The 20,679-nt window shown below is 37.6% G+C and overlaps 1 protein-coding gene across 5 annotated transcripts in view; it reads left to right on the forward strand.

The window, feature by feature from the left end:
* Positions 1 to 20,679, forward strand: part of LOC121327039 (leptin receptor-like) — a 35,885-nt gene that overhangs the window by 516 nt on the left and 14,690 nt on the right. Inside the window, exons 2-8 of one of the 5 annotated variants that reach the window (XM_041270812.1) lie at positions 172 to 207; positions 3,189 to 3,238; positions 10,944 to 11,067; positions 15,527 to 15,565; positions 15,740 to 15,795; positions 17,799 to 18,077; positions 20,256 to 20,379. In XM_041270812.1, coding sequence (XP_041126746.1) covers positions 15,546 to 15,565; positions 15,740 to 15,795; positions 17,799 to 18,077; positions 20,256 to 20,379 — 479 coding nt within the window. In that variant the 5' untranslated portion in view covers positions 172 to 207; positions 3,189 to 3,238; positions 10,944 to 11,067; positions 15,527 to 15,545. Of the gene's footprint in view, positions 1 to 171; positions 208 to 3,188; positions 3,239 to 10,943; positions 11,068 to 12,060; positions 12,503 to 15,526; positions 15,566 to 15,739; positions 15,796 to 17,798; positions 18,078 to 20,255; positions 20,380 to 20,679 lie in introns of those variants that run through there. The other 4 variants (XM_041270814.1, XM_041270813.1, XM_041270815.1 and 1 more) reach the window with 4 other exon arrangements.

Raw genomic sequence — 20,679 nt, forward strand, 5'->3', positions numbered from 1 at the left:
TAGTAATGCACTCAAGCACTTAAAAAAAGGAGAATGATTAATTGCTAATTTTCGGTTTTGTAAGGCAGTAACTTTACCATGCTCTCCCATCTACCTGTCAAAGTGCATACACGGCTATGTATCAATTTGAATACTAGGTTAAGAAATGTTGGTTTCTTTTTCTTTATTCAGATCCCAGAAAAAACACCTTAGTCACCGTGATTAACGGTAGGTTTCATGTTAGTATTTGTATAGCGTTGACAAGTATTGTGTTTTGAAACAGCTGAATCTCAACATGCATGCTTAACATAATCACTTCAATGGCCCAAAACAAATGTCTCTTTGCTAAGATGTATCTCTCAGGGACAGCTTCCTGTTCTTTGGTGTCCCAACCATTCTAAATGCATTTTGTTGATAAGTGTGACAGGCTTGGGTCCAGAAACCGTTTGATTTCATGCCCTGGAAATCTGATACATGTTTGTCATGAGCAAGTACGTAATGTACAGTACAATACAGAACAGTATAAGACAGCATTAATGCTTGCTTTTTTAAACCATTGCGAATGTAAAGCCTGGCATGTTGCTTAGAATGTTTCACTGCACAGTGATGGCCAAAGGTTTTCCATCACCCAGAATGTTAGGATTGAGACATAAAAAAAACATCTCTCTGAACATAGTTTAGATATTTTATTTAACGTCATGTAATCAAAGAAACTACAAAATGCAAAGTGCAAAAGTCTACCGGAAGCGAGAATAGTAGTACAGTATTTCATGTTTTTGAAATGTCACATTTTTCAATTGTCAGTTTTTCATTTAGTATGTGGAAAACTACAAAGCAGTATGTAATTCAGTATGTTAACATAACATTATTCAGCAGGTTTCATTCGATTTTATGAAGCAAAATTAGATAATTCTACAGGGCAATGCAAAACTTTTGGCCTGAGCTGCATTGTTTTTAAAATATTATTTTGCTACAATGTGCGGTATGCAGATTCCTGACTGGGGTCATGGCGTGTAAAGCATTCAGCAGTGCAGAAGCCCAGTTAGGATGTGTCAGCTTCACAGGTTTGAAGTTTCTTTTTGGCAGTGATTTGGGTATCAGCTGTCTGGAATGTATGGAATGTAGGACCTCTCTCTGCACAGAGCGCTTCTGCCAAGACTCTTTTCTGTTACTGATTGAATCCCTAAATGTGTTTGCTGATTTTAACAAAAATAAATAAATAAATACATAAAGAAATGCTCAACAATAAAGTAACTAAACTGAAAGTTGCTCGTTTTTACAGTTCTGGATGAATGTTAAAAACATGTTGTCGTCGTTCCTCCCTCCAAGGCTTCACTTTACTGTACTGTAATGCATTTAATACAGGCCGTACTAATACCATATACAAAATAGGTCCAATGTTTGTATTCTGAGAATCTGAGATATTTGAACTGTTAAGCCTGGAGAGGAATGGCCCTCCAGGAGTGATATTGGGCCCCCTGGTCTGTAGCGTGGTGTTCTGTTATTCTGTATAAGTAGCATATTGACTGAGAGGCTCCTGTGTGTTGTTGAGACTCCTTTCAGGTTTAGTACTGCATGTTCCCGTTGTCCTAGTGACAGGCAGTGTGGTATCCCTGCACACATGCCTTCTGACATTTAGTCTAGTCTAGGAGATTCCATTGCCAAGAACATGCCATCCTTCTCTAGACCCTTGTCATTTATGTAATATAAAACTTTTTTTTTGGCCAGAATAATTTGTACACACACAAAGCATTGCTCATTAAAATGCTTTAAAATCATGTTGATGCTTTTTTCATTTTGGGCCAATAAAATGTCAATACACCGGTATACTATATAGAGCTGGAGTAAGGACCATTTTTAATGGGTACTGAAAAAGTATAAGCACTGCTGTACTGCTGATATAAGGCTTCTGCTATTGGCTCTTTACTCTCACAGCACACAGCTCTTGTGACTTTCTGCTTGGCAACCAAAATTAGGATGAAGGGGACCGTGAAATATGATATTCAAACCTTTATACAGTGTCCCTTTAAATTCCTTTGAGCAGGTGTTTGCGCACAGACTAGATAATTCAACATAAATGGGAGGCTGTTAGGTGGTTGCATTTCACATTTAAACTATATCCCATCAACGACTCCTGTCTAGTTAAGGCAGCAGTTTCTAATGAAAAGTTATGACAGTCTGTAATTAAGATGAATGCTGGCTGCTTAAAGCAGCAAGTCGAGTTTCTTGTTTCTCTTTAGTTATTATTTTAAAAGTGAGCTGTGTATATATATATATATATATATATATATATATATATATATGGATATTATTATATATATATATATTATATATATATATATATATATATTTGACTTGTTCTGCTTTGTATAAACTTGCTGCCTTATGCAGTACGGATAATCTTCAGGTTTGTGTTTATTCTTTGTCAAATCAGCACTTATTTGTATAACAATTTACAAAACAGTTGCATCTTCATTTTTATAATAATGATAATGCATAATAACAACTTAATAATTACAACCCCAAACTTAGAGATTTAATTTATTTATTTAGTAGTTTAAAGTTGGACAAATAAAATATCAAAATCTTTTCCAGACTTTGAAGTGTGTACTCTGGGCAGTGTCCCATCTACAACCAGATAAATTCAAGATGTGCTTCTGTCTGTGGTGCTGATGTAATTAAACACTGTAGTTCACATACCAGGACTTGTGAACTGTTTTATTTTTAATATTTATGTTAATCGAAACTGGCAACATGAAAAACTGTATCATGCTGTAGATGGTCAGTCTAAAATATATTAGCACTGCATCTGTTGAAAATAATTCTACCTGCATTGATCATTTTTAGCAGACCTCAGATACATTTTTCTTAGTGAGAAGCTATCTAGTGATTCAGTTGTTCCACAAGACCATGTTTTGCTCAAATCTTATTCTGAGAAATACATTTTAAATGGCAAGTATTTTAATAGCGGTAATAATTGTTATTCATTTCCTGCTTGTGGTTTAAGTGCAAGGGGAATGTTCTCACATTAAATCTTGTATAAATGCATATTTGAATAATTGTTATATAAATGACCTAAGTAGGAGTACATAATGGGGTTTCTTTCTAAAAGGCTGGCATTTAAACTAGATGATGTGTTTTATTCACTTTTCAGTCCACTTTATATGTGTATTTATGGGATGTTTAAGTGTTCACGTTATATAATGTAGGTCCAGCAGCCAGAAGGTGATGTCCCTCTCTGCTGTTAACACATCAAAGGGTAAGTGTTAAACACATACTTCAGCTTATCTTAGGAGCTGCACACCTTTTTTAAAACAAGCATGTTGTGCTGTCAGAGCATTTTAGAAAGATTGTTACAAAATAGAAATTCAGACCCTAAATGGTAAGTGTACCTGAGTGCATTGTCTTACTTTTTCATTTCCAGAAACCCCACAACTACGCTGACACCTCTGTAAAGGATTCATTATCACTTGATAGATGTTTACTGACATGTGCATTACATGAATAAAACAAATTACACTGGAGAGCAGGTTTCTGTATATACTGTGGTAACAACATTTACAAATGCTGAGTACACTAAAACAGTGTCTAAAGCTCAGACCTTGAATTCAACATGCACTGTTTGAAACACAACAATATAACATTAAAGTATTTCAGTGTCCTCCCAGAACAGAACACAATTCAATAAACAGGAAAGAAGACCATGAATTACTGTTTTGCAAATGAATCAGAGTGTTCTTCAGGCACAGTTTAAGACTGCCCATCAGCAGAGCAGCACCATTTAATTAATGGCTAAACCAACGGTGAGCAAGGTACCGATCCCAGCTCAGTCAATAGAAATGTAATAAACGTTAAACCTTTAGTACTTACACGAAGGTCAAGTGTCCATTACCAGCATCACAACTCTGTGTAATTGTGTGGATTGAGCAGACACAATGAATTCAGCGCTGTGCTTTCCCTCCCCCTTCTTTTTTGATGGTTGTGTAATTCTTATTTTCTATAGATTTTCTAAAGTAGCTTGAGAAAGCTTGGTCTCCATTCTACGGAAGAGCCCTAGGGCCACACACACACACACACACACACACACACATATATATATATTAGGGGTTTTAATCTTGGCATTATCTTTTAATCAATTAATCACCCCATCTGGATGATTAATTAATTGATTAATCGCACCCTTTTGCTATAAAATGCAGTTGTAGTGAAAGACAACTAAAAGTAACACTTGGTATTTTTTGCAAGCATTTATTAATGACACCCAACGTTTAACAGGCAATTACTGTGTTGAATAGGGTCATTTTTAGTCAAACCTTTAAACAGAGGTATTTTATTTTAGTCAAATTTAGTTAGCTAAATATTCCATAAATAATATTAGGAGTAGCTGTTTAATAGCTGTAAATGTACTACTATGGTACAGATTGAAACACATATATAAAACACTGTATAAAAGAAATCAACTCTTGTGACTCAGATAATAAGATAAACTCATAGTACTGTTGTGAAAGGAAAGCATCAAAAAGCAAATCTTGCAAGTTGCAATCTTTTTTGGGTAGACTAGCCAAACACCTGTAGGCATGATTAATCGATTAAAACACCTAATATATATATATATATATATATATATATATATATATATATATATATATATATATATATATATATATATATACATACACACACACACATGCCCAGGCACATGTATAGCAATGGTGGTCAGATTTAATTGGCAAACATCACACAGCTCTGTTTTAATGTGACATTCTGTAATATGTGCTCTGCATTTTAAAGGAAATATAATCATAGCAGAAGGCAATTAGCACAAAAAAAAAGAAAATAATAACCAGATGTATTAACTCCTGATCAGTCTGAAAGATAAATGCATTTAAAAAAGATCCTGGTGTACACTTTTCTAGATAATAATGTTGCTGGACAAACTGGTTTAGGAGGACATGGTTTTTCCTCTGTGTTCACTCTTTATTGAAGTGTAATCAAAGCCTTGTGCCAGACTGTTTTTATACTGTAGCTTCCTTGGCTGTTAGCAATTGGTGTTCAGGGAAACTGTAGAAATTTCAGCTAGCTTACACGAATCATTATCTGGAAGAATCTGTTTTCTTTTTTGTTCTGTAATTATAGTCACTACATTTGAAAAGATATGTTCTTCAGTCTTTTTCTGCCTCCATTGTTGGGGAGAGATTCTGACCCTTTTGTTCCTTGTGCTTGGAAGCATGCCTGCGTCTCGGTAAAGCTAAAGGGCTCATCATGACATTGTTTGGAAAGCAAGAACTGGCTTTGGGGCTTTTTTTATTATTTCATGGCGTCAAGCATTTTCTTTTTCCAGTAGGTTGTAAAAAAAAAAAAAAAAAAGTTTTGTCTAATTCCATTCACTATCATAAGCTTGTAATAAAACATACGACTGCCAGAGCCGATGTTTCAATTTTCCAAGCCTGGGAGGATTGTGGTCGTTATAGCTAAAATGTATCCTCAAAGGACCTCAGCAACTGTCACCCATTCATCAGGCTCACCATGGTAACAGAACAAGATCCGGGCCTACCTTTCCTGCCATTAGTATTTAGTTGAAAGAGTAATGGCTGCATGCTAAAATGAACACGAATACAAGATTCTCGCCCTGGTTTATCCCGATCCGAGCGTGTAGCCGTACTGGTTTTAACAGACATGCTGGTTCAATAGTAAAAACAGGTCATTTAAAAATGGAATCCAATTCCCTGCTCCTGCTGTAACAAGCTCTGCAGCTGGGATCCTATTAATGGACTGGTTATTGGTAATAGTAAGATAATACGATAGTGAAGAAACAAGGTAACAGAAAGGATTTATCATAGAAACTCTGGTGCAGGTTACATGACCAGACTGGCTGTGACACAAGGCACTGTAGACTTTGCTTTGACTGGGGCTAAACTGCTGGTTTTCTAAAGCTTGGTCCTCCGGTTGTAGATTCACAGGGTCCTGGGGTTACTGATCTAAACAGCAGTGGTTCTAAATGCTATCACTGTTTAGCTACAATATCAATCCTGCTATTGTTTTCTATTGGCCACCGAATTCATTAAATATTGTATATTTGAATACGATGTACCTCACAATCACTAGCCCCTTTTCCATAGTGATTTGAGGCATTAACAACATTAAGACACCATGAAAAGATGTAATGAGTATAAAAATAAGAAAGCCAAGCATTTGAGAGAGGTACGTTGTGTTCCAAACTTCTTTCACACAGTAGTCAAATCACTGGAATTTGATTATGAAAGGCTGGGTTAAGATGGAGCAGCAGGCTAATTCACTAGTCTGTCTTGCTTAAGCTTACTTTTGCAATATTGTAATTCATTGCCATTGTTTTGTAACAGTGTGTCCTAAAATCAAGGCTACACCATTAAAACGAAACACCAATATTTATGAAGCAATATTTCTGACACGCAATGTACAGATTAGCTATGCAAACAGTTCTTGTTATTGGGACAAGCTGTAAAATCACACCGATTTTCCTTATTTTAAGATACATATTTCTAAGTCTGACATGCCTTTCGTTCTTATTGTATTTGAAAGCAGGAGCAGACATTAAACCATGTGCCACTGTTTAGTGAATATCACATTATTACCTTGTTTGGGATAATGTGTCTGTGAGGGTTAATTGAGTAGATGTTCTGTTGTCTGCAGGGAAGGCTGTTAGAAGCCAGGTGTCAACATTTAATTTTGATTTCTGAAATGAAAATGCTAAATCTCTCATCTGACCTTTTCTTTGCTTTTATGCAACGCATGCTGGGCAATTCGTTAGAGAAAAGGAAATTGGGTTACAAGCCACCTTTATTTTCTGGAAGGGTGACTGATATTAAGTTTCAGACTTGAGTTTGACTATTGGCTATGTGTAAACAAGCTATTTTCTGACAAAATACATCTGTCAAGAGAACTGCTGTTCTGCCTGGCTCACATCTTCCAGCAGATATACAGCAACACAGTTCTGCCTTTTTAATCGATCTCAATGTGCTGTGGTTCAGAGATGGTTTGGAATTGTAACACCAGATATATCTTGCATTGTCCTGATAAGAAGAAAAACACTTAAAAATCTTTTTCACAAAGGGAAGCAGCCTTTATAATTTACATGTTGGCAATGCATTCCCTTGATTCAGAGAGGAGAACAGCAGCAAGCCAGTGAGAACCAAGCAATGAATTCTCAGTACAGATTAGCATAGCTATGAGCCTTGCTAATCATTATTGGCACGGTCTGTCAGCAGATTCTCAGTTAAGGCAAACAAGTTGGTGAGGTTATTTGTTGATGAGCAAATATTTCTTTAATAATTGATTGATATGACAAAGCTAATTCTTCTGGGACAGTGACCTCTTTCTGTGATGTTATCATTACTGAATTAGGCAATTCTCTGTCCCTTCAGAGATATCGGTGTGTTGCTTATGTAAGCTAAGGGCACGTATTATGGATTTTCTTTTTGTTACTGCATCTTGTAAAGTGCTTTGTGATGGTGGTCCACTATGAAAGGCGCTATATAAAATAAAGATTGATTGATTATTACCAGCTGCTGGATTAATCAGAGCTTGTTCCCTACCTTTATAAAAGTTTCCCATAGTAAAAGCACAGCAAAGTGTGATAAAGCACAGTGAAAACATGGTCAAGCAAGCATTGTAAAACACAGTGACATCGTGGTAAAGCGTATTTAAAAACACGGCAAACCAGGGTAAATGCATAGTATAACCACGGGAAAGGCATGGAAAAAGTGCAAAAATACCGTGCCAAAATAATATGGTAAACATAAAGGCAGAGAACAAGGAACAGATCACATTTTTCGCTTCCCTTATTAAAGTCATTTCCATGTAGGAAAGGCTTAATTGAAAAGCTAATTTTCATTGATGCAGTCCTCATACATGTCTGGAATTATGTACCACATGTTTTGACCGAGAGCTTGGTGGATGATAGATGATACGCCAGTGAGACCTTAAAAATAATAACAGCCTTCCCTTGTTTATAAAAACGTGTTTGTTCTCCTTTGCACATTCCTGCTCTAGAGTCATTCACCTGATGCTGCCACTGCTTGATGAAGCCAGGATGCTACTTGCCTCACAGAGACATTTACAAAAAACAACTGAAACAAAACCTTTCTTTAATATTCAATACTAACACACTAGAAAATGAACAGGTTTCAGTGAGAAAAACTAAAGAAATGAATTGCTGGCATGAATACACAAAGGCCCAGAGCATTCTCAAAGCTATTTGTTTTTGAGTACGAAAATGTACATAAAGTTTCATAAGTAATGCATTCTGAGGGAGAACTGTTAGAAACTGTAAGACAGTCAAGCAGGCAAGCGTTAGCAGCTAATGTAACCAAGTGGACGTGGCCAGATGTCTTGGAAAGTAGTACAGACACTATAGATATACCGTGCAAAAGAAACAAAGATAGAGATGGGATTTCTGAAAGAAGCGCTATGTTTCCTTCCAAGTCAAAGCTTTCAGGCAGACTGTCTAGATAGAAGATGTCAGGACCCAGGGGTGTCTTCCAGATCTGCCTCATAAATCCAGTCAGTGATTCACCCTGCCCTCTGAATCACTAAACTATCACTGCACAATTAACAATAAAAAAAATAACTTCCCACCTTCCATCTCTTCACTGGGTGGCATTTTTATTGGCTTTTCGTCTTATTTCGCTTGTCTTATAAGAAAGATAATGAATTGAAATAAAGACTTGTGATGTGCTGCATTTTTTTCCCCTGAAAAGTCTGATGCTACCTTTTCGTGTTTTTGCAACCTACTCATTGGAAAACAATTTCAATACCTGATAATACTTGTTTACGGGCAGTGTGTTATTATTACAAGATAAGGATTCAATTCCCTAGATATATTGCCACACATAATCAGAACAAAAGCATCAAGCTGTGCCGCCCATCACCTGCAGCTCAGAATCACACGCTGAGTTAGATAGACTGATTCAGATGGCAGTGGCAATTCCTAGCAGGTACTTTAAGTCATACTGAACTCAGATTGCCTGCTTCATTCACTGACTTCCTATATCAAGCAACACATTGAGTTCAAAAGCTTACTTTATATTTTTTGATCTGCCTCTCAGGCAATGCTTCCTGTAGGTGCTGAGATTGAAAAAAAGCAATTTTAATAGCCACCACTGTTTAGATCAACTGACTAGACCCCAATATTTATATTTTCTTTTACTATTAACAATAGGGTGAAACATAAAAGAACCTTCAATATGTACAGGACCTCACTGGATCTGCACCTCACATGTATATAGTCCTTCAAACAAACGACAACCTTGCTGATGTAGCTCCTTTCCTTCAAAGACATTCCAAAGCACTTTACTGTCCTTTCCAAGAAAGGCAAAACACTCTGCAGCCCAATATTTTGTGTAGATGAATCACAGAATATGTTAGATCTGATTCACACAAACAAGAGCATAGAGATTCAACAGCTTTACTCTCCTCCGTTTAAGCATCTATGCATCTTCAATAAGCATTTTAAACACTCCCTCCCCTTCAGGAATAAGCATATCTAAACTTGTATTGATGTTTTAATAACTTCTGCAACTGCTTGTGTGTTTTGTACTAGGAATAGGAATGAGATGGTAGAGGAAATTGAAAAGGCATTGATTTTCATCCTGCCTTGGGTGATATAATACAATAATAAAGGGTCAACATGTGCAATGCTATGGAGACAATACCAGCTGGCATGTTTATTAGGAGCCCTTGTTGGCAGTGTATGGCTGTTGCACTGGATATCTGAGAGCACTTGTGAAACTGCTTGGTTTTAGTAGAGCACATGTGCCGTTCCTGTGGTTCTGCAAATTTTCATGCAACAAAGACTGCAACAAAAGGACCATATTCTTAGTGCAAGAGAAATACTTGCATGGGACTACAATGCACTTATTGGAAAACTTGGAATAACAGTCAATAACAGTGCTGGACAGACAGCCATAAAAGTCACTACCAAATGAGGTTGTTCAATAAATTGATTTACATTATGCAGTGCTTAATTGTACGGCAATGGTACAGTAGTGAAAGAGCCTTGTCAGATTAAAGTCTGGTGGGTGATGTTTGAGCCAATTCAGCCTCATATAGGCTGGATACATCAACAACGACAGGAAAACTGTGCTACAATAGCATTCCATTTCCATAAGATATTGCACCAATCAGAATGGATCTAGACTTATATTTTGATGGAGAGACTTGCAAGAGCAGAATAAAGGTTGAGAAAAAACTAAATTTATTTCACTTCAAGCTTTCAAAACCAGGACTTGAGAGCTGGAAGCCTGAAGCATGCAAATACAAGAAATAAATCGTTATAAGAAAAATAAACTCTGGTAACAAAATATATTATCAAGGCCATCCTAATAAGCCTACTCCCATTATTTTCTGGAAATAATAAGTAATCTGCATTTTAAATCAAACAATCCCCTGCTCATCAATCCCCTCCTGCTGTCATTGGCTGCTTCAACTGTAGAAAAATAACCTTGCGAGTGTAGTTCTAAGGAGCTGTAATAGTTATAAACTATAATTTACAAGGTGGTACCTATTACCACCTGTTAATCTTAACTAATTAATCCAAAAATTGGTGCAATTAATTAATCGAGAACTCAGCTGAAACAAACCAGCAGCCCCTGTAACTCTCCAGGACCAGGGTTGGAGACCCCTGCTGTAGAGAGTGTGTGCATTGGAATGTGTGGCACCTACTTGATAAATCTGCATTGTACAAACAGGGCTTGTTTTGTAAAAGAGAAGTAACAAATGCAAACCCAAGTTTCTTACTGAGCAGTGACACTTTTAACAATTTTATAATGAAAGCACGGATGCAGTGATGTGTAACTGATTGGGTATGCATGCAGTCCCCAGCTCCCTTTGTAAATAGATGCTGCATCTCAAATCCATACCCTGTAGATCAAAAGTTATTTTAATTGATCAGTTTTGACAAAAATCATTTTTTTCTCATTACCATACAGAGTGAAGAATAGGGAAGATGAACATGCGTTTTTGCACAATACTCTTCGCTTGACTTGCAGGATCAGATTCATTAAAGTTGGAGGATCGACACTTTAGCAAATTCTTGGCGGGGACGGACGGACGGTGGGTTGTATTCATATATTAATAGCATGCTGGTTAACACGTACGATTTGGTGCACTGTAATAGTTTATTAATAGGGACCTGCTAGTTAGGCATGCCTTTGTTCACTACATATCCTGCCACTAATTGATAGGTATCAATAGCACCAACTGCTTTAGACAAGTTAGATAGAACATATGATTAAACCAGTCAATGAGTTAGATTAACATAACATGAAGTACTTGAAAACAGCTGGATATGAGCAAACAGCTCATCCTTTGTGAACAGTGCTTACATTTTTTTTTTCCAGCACACTCAAACATGATGTTATACACAAGGGGCAGCATGATGATGTCATTGAGTAAATTATGCAATTGTAAAACAGTCTTAACTTCAGGGCAAGAATGCTTGTGGGGAAACTGAGATAAATGGACCAGTGAAACTACAGTAGTGGCGAGAGAGAAGAATAGCAAAATGTTTTCATCAGAGAGAGACAGAGAGAGAGAGAGAGAGAGATCATTTTGTTTCATTTGTTGACATCATCCATTTTGTAGGACAGGGAAATGAAGGACAGCTGGCAAATGTGCAATTAACATAGTAAAACGAACAAAACGACCAGACTAGGGTGTCTTTCTGAGAATAGTGAGGATGCTTCTCATTGAGGTGAAAGGGGAGCAGCTTACCCTGTTTCTCCTGCAGTGACAGTTTGTGTTACCTGAGATGCATTGCATATATTAGACTGTTGGTGGTTCTCAACCTTGCTTTTGGTTTATAAGAATTCTGAACCCCCTTCTGTACTGTAGTGCACCAAAAAACAAAACAAGGTTGGTTTTATACAAGCTATGACAAACTCTTACTACAGAAGTGAATCCAACATGGGATCCTTATACTTGTTGTACGGGGAGTGTTTCTGCTGTACCTGCATAGTGTGGCAGGATGAATGGGTTTCATTCAGTTACAAGTACATTGCCTATAGATTTTTGTTTTCATGTTCTGCTAAGGAGAGGTAATGTTTTTATTTTTGAAGTCATGGTTTTGTTACCTTTTTAAATATCAGCTAAGGTATAGTTAAAGTACAGCTGAAGGACAGTTTCTGATGTTTATTAAAATGTAGATTACTAGCTACACTACAGTAAGGTGCATGCTTTCATTCACCACACTGCTGCTGTTAGACCCTGGTCATTTCCCAAGCGTAATCGTGAGACCTGAAAGAATGGCTCACTCGCACATCACATAATGCACCAATTTCACTCTGTCAGACGGCGCTGTGGCTCAGTGATGATTCTGAGCGTTATTTAGGAGTGTCTAGTTTTCCTTCTCCCCATCTCTTCCACCTCTAGCCGTGTCAATTCATTTTATCTGGAGTTGTAGTATGTCTCTGCAGCCGCGTGCGCAGCGTCGCTACATCAATCACTTTCACAGCGCCTTGCTGGAGCGACAACCCCTGCCAGCGCTCAGGTAGGACGCGTACTCTTCTTTTTTAAATCAAAACTGTGGGGAATTTTCCATTTAACTTTAATAAAAATGAATGCACGTTAAAGTGTTTCGAGATTTAAAGCGTTATTCCACGCAGGTTTTTTTCCTTATATTGTGACAGCATCAGTACAGTTTTTGTCATTATTGAAGACACACAGGAGACGAGCAGCTAGGTTAATTAACTGTGAACACAACTAACATACTGAATACTACTAATAATAATAATAATAATGATGATGATGATGATGACCTCTATACTACCGTTGACTTGTCAATGTAACGTCAGTTACCAGAAAATTTCCAATTATTGTAAATGTAAATTAGCTACAAAAAACAAAAAACAACAACAACAACAACAAACGGTATTATTTATTTGAGAAAAAAAACGATATAAACAGTATAATGCTGTTTACCAATTATATTTTTAATTTAAAAAAAATTCTACCCTGAGTGAAACACCGTACGTACTTAAATTTCTGCACCTTTTGAAGTAATTAAATTAATTCAGTAAAGCACTAAATGCTGAAGTGAGATACTTACTGCAAATGCTTAGTTAATATCTTCAATTATTAAAAGGGGGCGCAGAGATGAACCAACAACCGAGCTAATAATGAATAATTTTGGAGTAGGATTCTGCTAAATTGTAGCTGTGGTCATTAATTACTAAACATGTTAAACAGTGCACGTCAGATATACGACACACACGCGTGCTGTTTTGAGACATTTCAAATGCTATCGCCAGTGCTGCATTAATAGTATGTAAACGCAGGGTTAGTGCATTTAATATCTAATGAAAATAAACTCCTTTTATAAACAATTTAATGAAAAGTGTCATTTTGTAATCGTTTAAAATGTTTGTTTTTTTCGAATTAATAATTGTTTTGATTAGTTCACTTTGGCATGTGAGTATTCAATTCAGGTACAATGTGTGTGCGTGTGTGTGTTTGTGTGTGTATATATATAATGTTTAGAGCTTGTCTTTCTAATTCACTATAAACATAAACAAGTTGGCTGTACTGATGGAGGGAGCTTGTGTGCCTGCAGAAGACCTTTACCATACCTTTAGAGATGTAAGCAAGCTGGAAGGTGCATTGGAGAGAAGTGTAAATGATATAGATAAACGTTTTGATATTGTGATAAAATGAGTCGTGTCCAGTTGGTTGGATTTTCTGATGTGCTTATTGTGCCAAAGATACTGCATTTTTCAAAATGACAGTACACGAAACGACAGAGATTCGAATTCGAATGTGTGTACCAGGGTTATTAAAATCAAACACTTACAGGAGAGCAGCCCTCTATACTGACCAGCACCTCCCTCTGCTGGGTCCGGAGTCTCTCTATATTAACACTTACAGGAGAGCAGCCCTCTACACTGACCAGCACCTCCCTCTGCTGGGTCCGGAGTCTCTCTATATTAACACTTACAGGAGAGCAGCCCTCTACACTGACCAGCACCTCCCTCTGCTGGGTCCGGAGTCTCTCTATATTAACACTTACAGGAGAGCAGCCCTCTACACTGACCAGCACCTCCCTCTGCTGGGTCCGGAGTCTCTCTATATTAACACTTACAGGAGAGCAGCCCTCTACACTGACCAGCACCTCCCTCTGTTAGGACCGGCTCCTCTCTATATTAACACTTACAGGAGAGCAGCCCTCTACACTGACCAGCACCTCCCTCTGTTAGGACCGGCTCCTCTCTATATTAACACTTACAGGAGAGCAGCCCTCTACACTGACCAGCACCTCCCTCTGTTGGGACCGGCTCCTCTCTATATTAACACTTACAGGAGAGCAGCCCTCTACACTGACCAGCACCTCCCTCTGTTAGGACCGGCTCCTCTCTATTCAAACCAATTTGCTCAGTCACTGCCTTTAATTTCATAAGCAAAGAACATCAATGTATTTTTGAAGGCTAGGAGAGTCAGGCTAGGTGCGTATGACTAACTATTTCCCATCAGCCCAGATGTTCATCTTGTTTAAATGCAGAGAACCTTGAAAGAAAATATGATCCATTTTTATGTATGTGTTGTAGAATCTGTCAAAGGAGAAAGGGTTTTCATTATTTTTTTAACACGGATCATTAATTTTCAATGAAATAAAATGTTAGGCTGTCCCTGCCAGTCAAATTATTCAGAGGTTAACTTTTATTGTAGTTTTTAATTAAGCAATCCTTACATTGATGCCAGGCAACCCATATATCATAAGACACAACTAAGGATTTGTATGAACTTCATTCCCCTGCTGGCTGTCAGGGCATGAGGTCTGGGTGATGTGCTCAGTATTCTCAGCTGTTATTTTTTTTTAATAGATAACAATCTTTCAGCTAACACAATGCGCTTGTCCACACTTTTTCAATTATTTTTGAAATATTTGGTAAATTGCACTGTAATAAAAAATGTGAAAAGTATAGCTATTTTCCCGCTCTTTATAATGTTATGTGAATTTTCATCTTTGATATGACTTTGTATTAAAATAAAAGACTAAATTACTAATATATATATATATATATATATATATATATATATATATATATATATATATATATATATATATAATATATGTATACACTGATGTTAACATATCATATTGTCTATTTAGAAACTAGAATAAAGAACATATTGTACAGGTTTTTTATTTTATTTATTATTATAACAGCCACATTTACATTAGTGTTTTCAGACAGAAAAAAAAAATTGTAGCCGTCTTGCTCCAGTTCACTGTTAATTAACAGTTTTTTTTTAAAATTAATTAGGTACTTTTATTTATGACCACAGAATACACTATTTAGAATAAGAGGTTGTATGAAGGACCAGAAAATGATCACCCCTCTTACATTTAAGATGCACAGTCCTTGGTGAGGAAGCATATGCCGGATTGTTCCAGTTATCATTGATACTGGGGGGACTACATGTAATTGAATGTCTGGTTACATGACTCCTGCAATCAGCTAAAGTCGAAATTAAAAACTGGACAGTTTGATGCTAGTTTTACCATCTTGTTTTGCAGTCATACAGATGAAGAATGAATGCCTGCAAGTAGAATAATGTGAGTAGCAAGCATTTTTTTAATGCAAAATAAATACATCAATTAAATATGGAAAGCACCACTGGTAGAGGGTGACGGCTTTGAACGATCATCGTTTAATTGTAATGGAAAGTATATTGAAACTCCAAACACAGCTGTATGTATATTTTTGATAATACTTTTTTTCCTGTCCAGGGGTTCTTTTGAAAAGATTTTTTGCCTCCTATGCTTGGCTGCAGCTCTTCATGCAGGTAAGTGTCTACTTGTAAAATGAATTTCAGATTATACACATGCTTTACCACGGCGTGTTGTTTTTTGCTGTTTTCAAAATGTTTAACCAAGCGGATTTAAGACATACAGTACAGTAGACTCTGAACTAACCAATCAAAACCATGCTTCCGTAATGCTGATCACAGCTGGAGAACCAAACTTCAATATCATAATTCTGTGATAGGTACGTGCAGCATTTACACACTTCCAAATTAGATGCCAACTAGTTCCATTCAAGGTGAACATTGAACATTAGAGCTCTTTACACAACAGTACTGCAGACGATGCATTCATCTCAGTTTCTACGATCTCTCAATTAGCCCTGCAGAATACATACAGCATAAACAGTGAAACATAAAACAAATACAAGGAGTTTCTTTATCCAGCTGCTTTACAAAATCACAAATGTGACCGTGGTCGGGCCCCAGCTCTCTAAATTGTGCAGAAGTGAACCCCTAAATCCTTCCATTCTAAAGTGTGTTCATGAAACAGTACTGCTGAATAAAGCAAACACAGTGGGGGGCTTGAGGGTGAGCCTGTTAGTTGAGCATTCCACCCAGAAGGTTCCATTGCTGAGTGCTGTCACAGCTAGTGGTGCTGAGGCTCAGCACTGGATGATGGGTCTGATTCAGTCAGAGGGAGGAACTAGTCCCCAGACAAGTTTGCTGATCTGGGGGATAATGAAAAAAGCCCATAGATGTTCTTATTTTGTGCAGTTGCGTAGTTTTCAAAATTTACCCTATTTTTTTTGGTGCTAGATATGGTACCCAGTCATTTGAAATAGTTTATATGATGTATCAACTCATTAGTGAAAGTTGGAGTCTGGCGATATTTACGCTTTTATTTCAGTACATCGGCACAGTAATTAGGTGTAATCCTCTTAACCCAGTAAGTACAAAATACAGTTTTCTTTGAAAAAATCTGAACACATTCAGACTTAACTTTTGCGGTTAACAAAATGAGAGTAAGTTATCATAACAACAGAGTTAAAGAGAAAATTAAAATGCCTGTTAAAAATGCTCCAAAAAAATGACAAAGTAGCCTGGCCTCAAGTGACTTTCTTGAGGGCGATTTCAAAGGCTTTATCCAGTATTATATCACTGTGTCTCCGACCCCATTTACATTCAGTCTCACATAATGATCACAGGAACCCAAGTCCATGTGACGCACTGGTAGTTTATGAACTGTTCTGAACACACTGAAGCCAGCAATGATGGAGACAAAACAAATCACAAGCATACTGTAATAACAGCAGCTGTAACCTGTAGTGAGTCCCACACAGTATTTTTCAAACTAGCTACCCTAATGTACAACTCTAACATCAAACACAACCTTTTTGTTGTGAAGTGACTTATATAATGATTCTGCCTGAAGCCTAGGCACTTGATATTGGAGAATATTCTCCAGTTTACTGGAGATTCAAACCACACATAAATAATCCATTGATCCACTGGTCCTCAGCTCATCGTGCACCAGCACGAGTGACCCCTGTGGTCTGGCCGGGTGCCTGCAGGCTTGCCTGTAAGCTGCCCAGAGCTGCGTTCTCCTCTGATGCTGTAGCTCTGAGGTGGCTGCATGGTTAGTCTGCAGTGTGTAAAGAAGCAGTCGGCTGACGGGAAACGCATCGGAGGACAGCGTGTGTTCGTCATCTCCGCTCCTGAGTCAGCACGGGGCGTTAGCGGTGAGCTGAGCCTAAAAATAATTGGTTATTCCAAATTGAGGAGGAAATGATAAAAACAATTGACTACTAAATAAAAATAAAAAAGCAGCGCTAATGTTACGGCATCTTGTGTGAAAATATAATATATTCTGACCAGTCTCTGAAATGCCATCTAAATCAATAGAACATGTATTTGTTTCTAATGTGCAATAAATGTCTCAGTGTCTTTGAAAAGTTTTGCATTACAGTATACAGTGTAAAGAGGTATTGGATAAGCACAGTAAACACTACTGTACAGTAACGCCTGTCATTTTCCATCTTCAGGTGCCGTTGCTCAGATTTTTATTGATGAAGACGCTAATGCATTTCGGATTCCTCCCTGGCACTTTTCATTGTCCTGCAATCTGTATAATGAGACCGATGCAGGAATAAATCCCTCTCAGAGAAGTCTAGGCAACATTAACAAGCAATCAAACAAGGAAAGTGCCATGAACCCCAATAATACTGATCTGGTTGGATCAGGCATCAGGAATGAAACTCGTTGCCGTCTTTGGAGTGACATTAACAGTCAGAGATCTCTTTGTGATGACAAGGCTATGGAAGGTAAGATTCCTGACAATGCTCATTTGTACTGAATGATACAGTAGTATTTATGTATTTCTATTGTGGGATGCCATTTTCTGACTTCTAACTGGCTTTGCTTATTAAGGTTACCAGTATACAGTATCTTCATTATTTTTCTGAATAGTGGAGGGGATGCAGTGGAAGTGCACAAACTGTCTGCAAGTTTTAACAGTAAAGGTCCAAAATGAAGATAAGGATGTTGTCATTTAAATAAGTAAAAAAAAAAAAAATCTGATTAATATGGATCCTGATTATCCATATAATGCCAGTTATAGTATGTGCTCAAAGGTCTAAAGGGGTTACATGTTTCTGCAGAGAGCTAAAGAGGAGCTTGATGCCTTTTAAACCAGAGGAAATGTGATGTTTACAGTATCTCTAAAGTACAGGATCAAGACACCTATCTGACCCGTTCTGTGCCAGCTGGCAAGATCAAGATTAATTTCACGCAAAGCAATGGTCCGCATCCCATTGTGTGTCTTTACCTTTCTTCACTTGAGTGTAGATGTGTCTTTACCTTTCTTCACTGTAGCACAGGTGTGTGTGTCTTTACCTTTCTTCACTGTAGCACAGGTGTGTGTGTCTTTACCTTTCTTCACTGGAGCGCAGGTGTGTGTGTCTTTACCTTTCTTCACTGGAGCGCAGGTGTGTGTGTCTTTACCTTTCTTCACTGGAGCACAGTTGTGTGAGTCTTTACCTTTCTTCACTGAAGCGCAGGTGTGTGAGTCTTTACCTTTCTTCACTGGAGCGCAGGAGTGTGAGTCTTTATCTTGCTTCACTGGAGCGCAGGTGTGTGTGTCTTTACCTTTCTTCACTGAAGCGCAGGTGTGTGAGTCTTTACCTTTCTTCACTGGAGCGCAGGAGTGTGAGTCTTTATCTTGCTTCACTGGAGCGCAGGTGTGTGAGTCTTTACCTTTCTTCACTGGAGCGCAGGAGTGTGAGTCTTTATCTTGCTTCACTGGAGCGCAGGTGTGTGAGTCTTTACCTTTCTTCACTGGAGCGCAGGAGTGTGAGTCTTTATCTTTCTTCACTGGCGCGCAGGTGTGTGAGTCTTTATTTTTCTTCACTGGAGCACAGGAGTGTGAGTCTTTACCTTTCTTCACTGGAGTGTAGGTGTCGAGCTTGACAGTAGCTAGACCTTTTTATTTAATTTAATTGTGCAGCTGCTGAATGTACACTGTGATCTGTGTCAGTTATAGAATGAAAATAAAAGATATGTACGCTGCAGCAGATTCTTAAAACCCTTCTGTTCAGCTGATCTAAAGCAGATGTAAATAAAGCTATTGTTTAACTCATTAAAAGGGACCTTTCTTGACATGTGACACACTGTTGAAGACTTTTATGAAGGTGCACTAATGAGATGCTCACACACTGTTTGATTTTCAGAACCTTCAGGGCCATGTGAATAATCTAAACCAAACCTTTGTTGCTGTTTAGAATAAATGAATAGCTCCTCTGTCTGTCAATTTACTGATGAAATTCAGCAAAATGAAGAAGATACAAGTCCGCTTCTGCAACAGATTTAAAAAAACAAAAAAATGTGTCAGAAAGGAAAATCATTTTTTGTCTTCAGGCAATGATTCTGTGTGCCAACTTTTCATATATATTCATTAGGTTTGCATCTGTTCAATCCTGTGTGTGTTTGTGGGTCACTAAGGGGTACCTGTAGATTCAATATACAAATCCTGCACAGCTTTTTGACCCTGTAAATGCCAGTCAAAGATTACGCTCCTGAACACATAACTGCAGCTGTCAAAAACTCTCCGAATCCCTTCATTTTAAATGAGTGCACACTGTGTACCTAGGACATTTGAGTGAATGATGATACGGAATAGGATACTTATGCAAGGGCTGTGTTTTTATTTCTCCCTTAATGTCTGAATGATTTCAGCTACAGTAGGAATATACAAGGGCAATTGTAAGTAGTTACATCATCCAGCATATCCACGTCAATGTATGCAGCCTAAGACAGTCATGATTTCTGCAGTAGGGACAGTGAAGTTCATTAGAACAAAACACTTATCTCACTTTGAAATGCAACACAATTTATTTTCTGCATTTAAACTGGGATGATATATGTGTAATAATCCTCTCCCTTGATTTGCTTTTAATTCATTTTATCACACTTTGACTTGGAGCTATTGTGCTCATTTTTTTCAGTCTTCTGTTTGAACATCCTGTGCTGGGTTGATGGAAACCTGAGCCATTTAACTTGTAATCTGATGCCAAGCAGCAGACTGCCAGGCACAAGCATGTTATCTGCAGTGAGGCTGCATTATGAAATGTAAGTTATTTGCTTCCAATTAAAAATACGCAATGAATTTCCATGTATTACAATTTTATTACTCTCACTAATTATTGAAATGAAATAACGGTGGTATTAAAATGAGCTGCTGTTTATAACATTAAAACAGAACCCTTTGGGTTAGTTATGTACAGCGCCTTTGAAGAATGCCCATTCTTCATTCACCTAGAAGGTCTAATGATTATATGTTATGTGGCTGCCATATTAATTAATATCAGTAAGTGTAAGCTGTTCTATATAGGGAAGATACTGGTGTCAGAGTTTAAAAACTGGACATAT

This window comes from Polyodon spathula, chromosome 14 (genome assembly GCF_017654505.1).
Source record: "Polyodon spathula isolate WHYD16114869_AA chromosome 14, ASM1765450v1, whole genome shotgun sequence".
In the NCBI taxonomy this organism is placed as follows: domain Eukaryota; kingdom Metazoa; phylum Chordata; class Actinopteri; order Acipenseriformes; family Polyodontidae; genus Polyodon; species Polyodon spathula.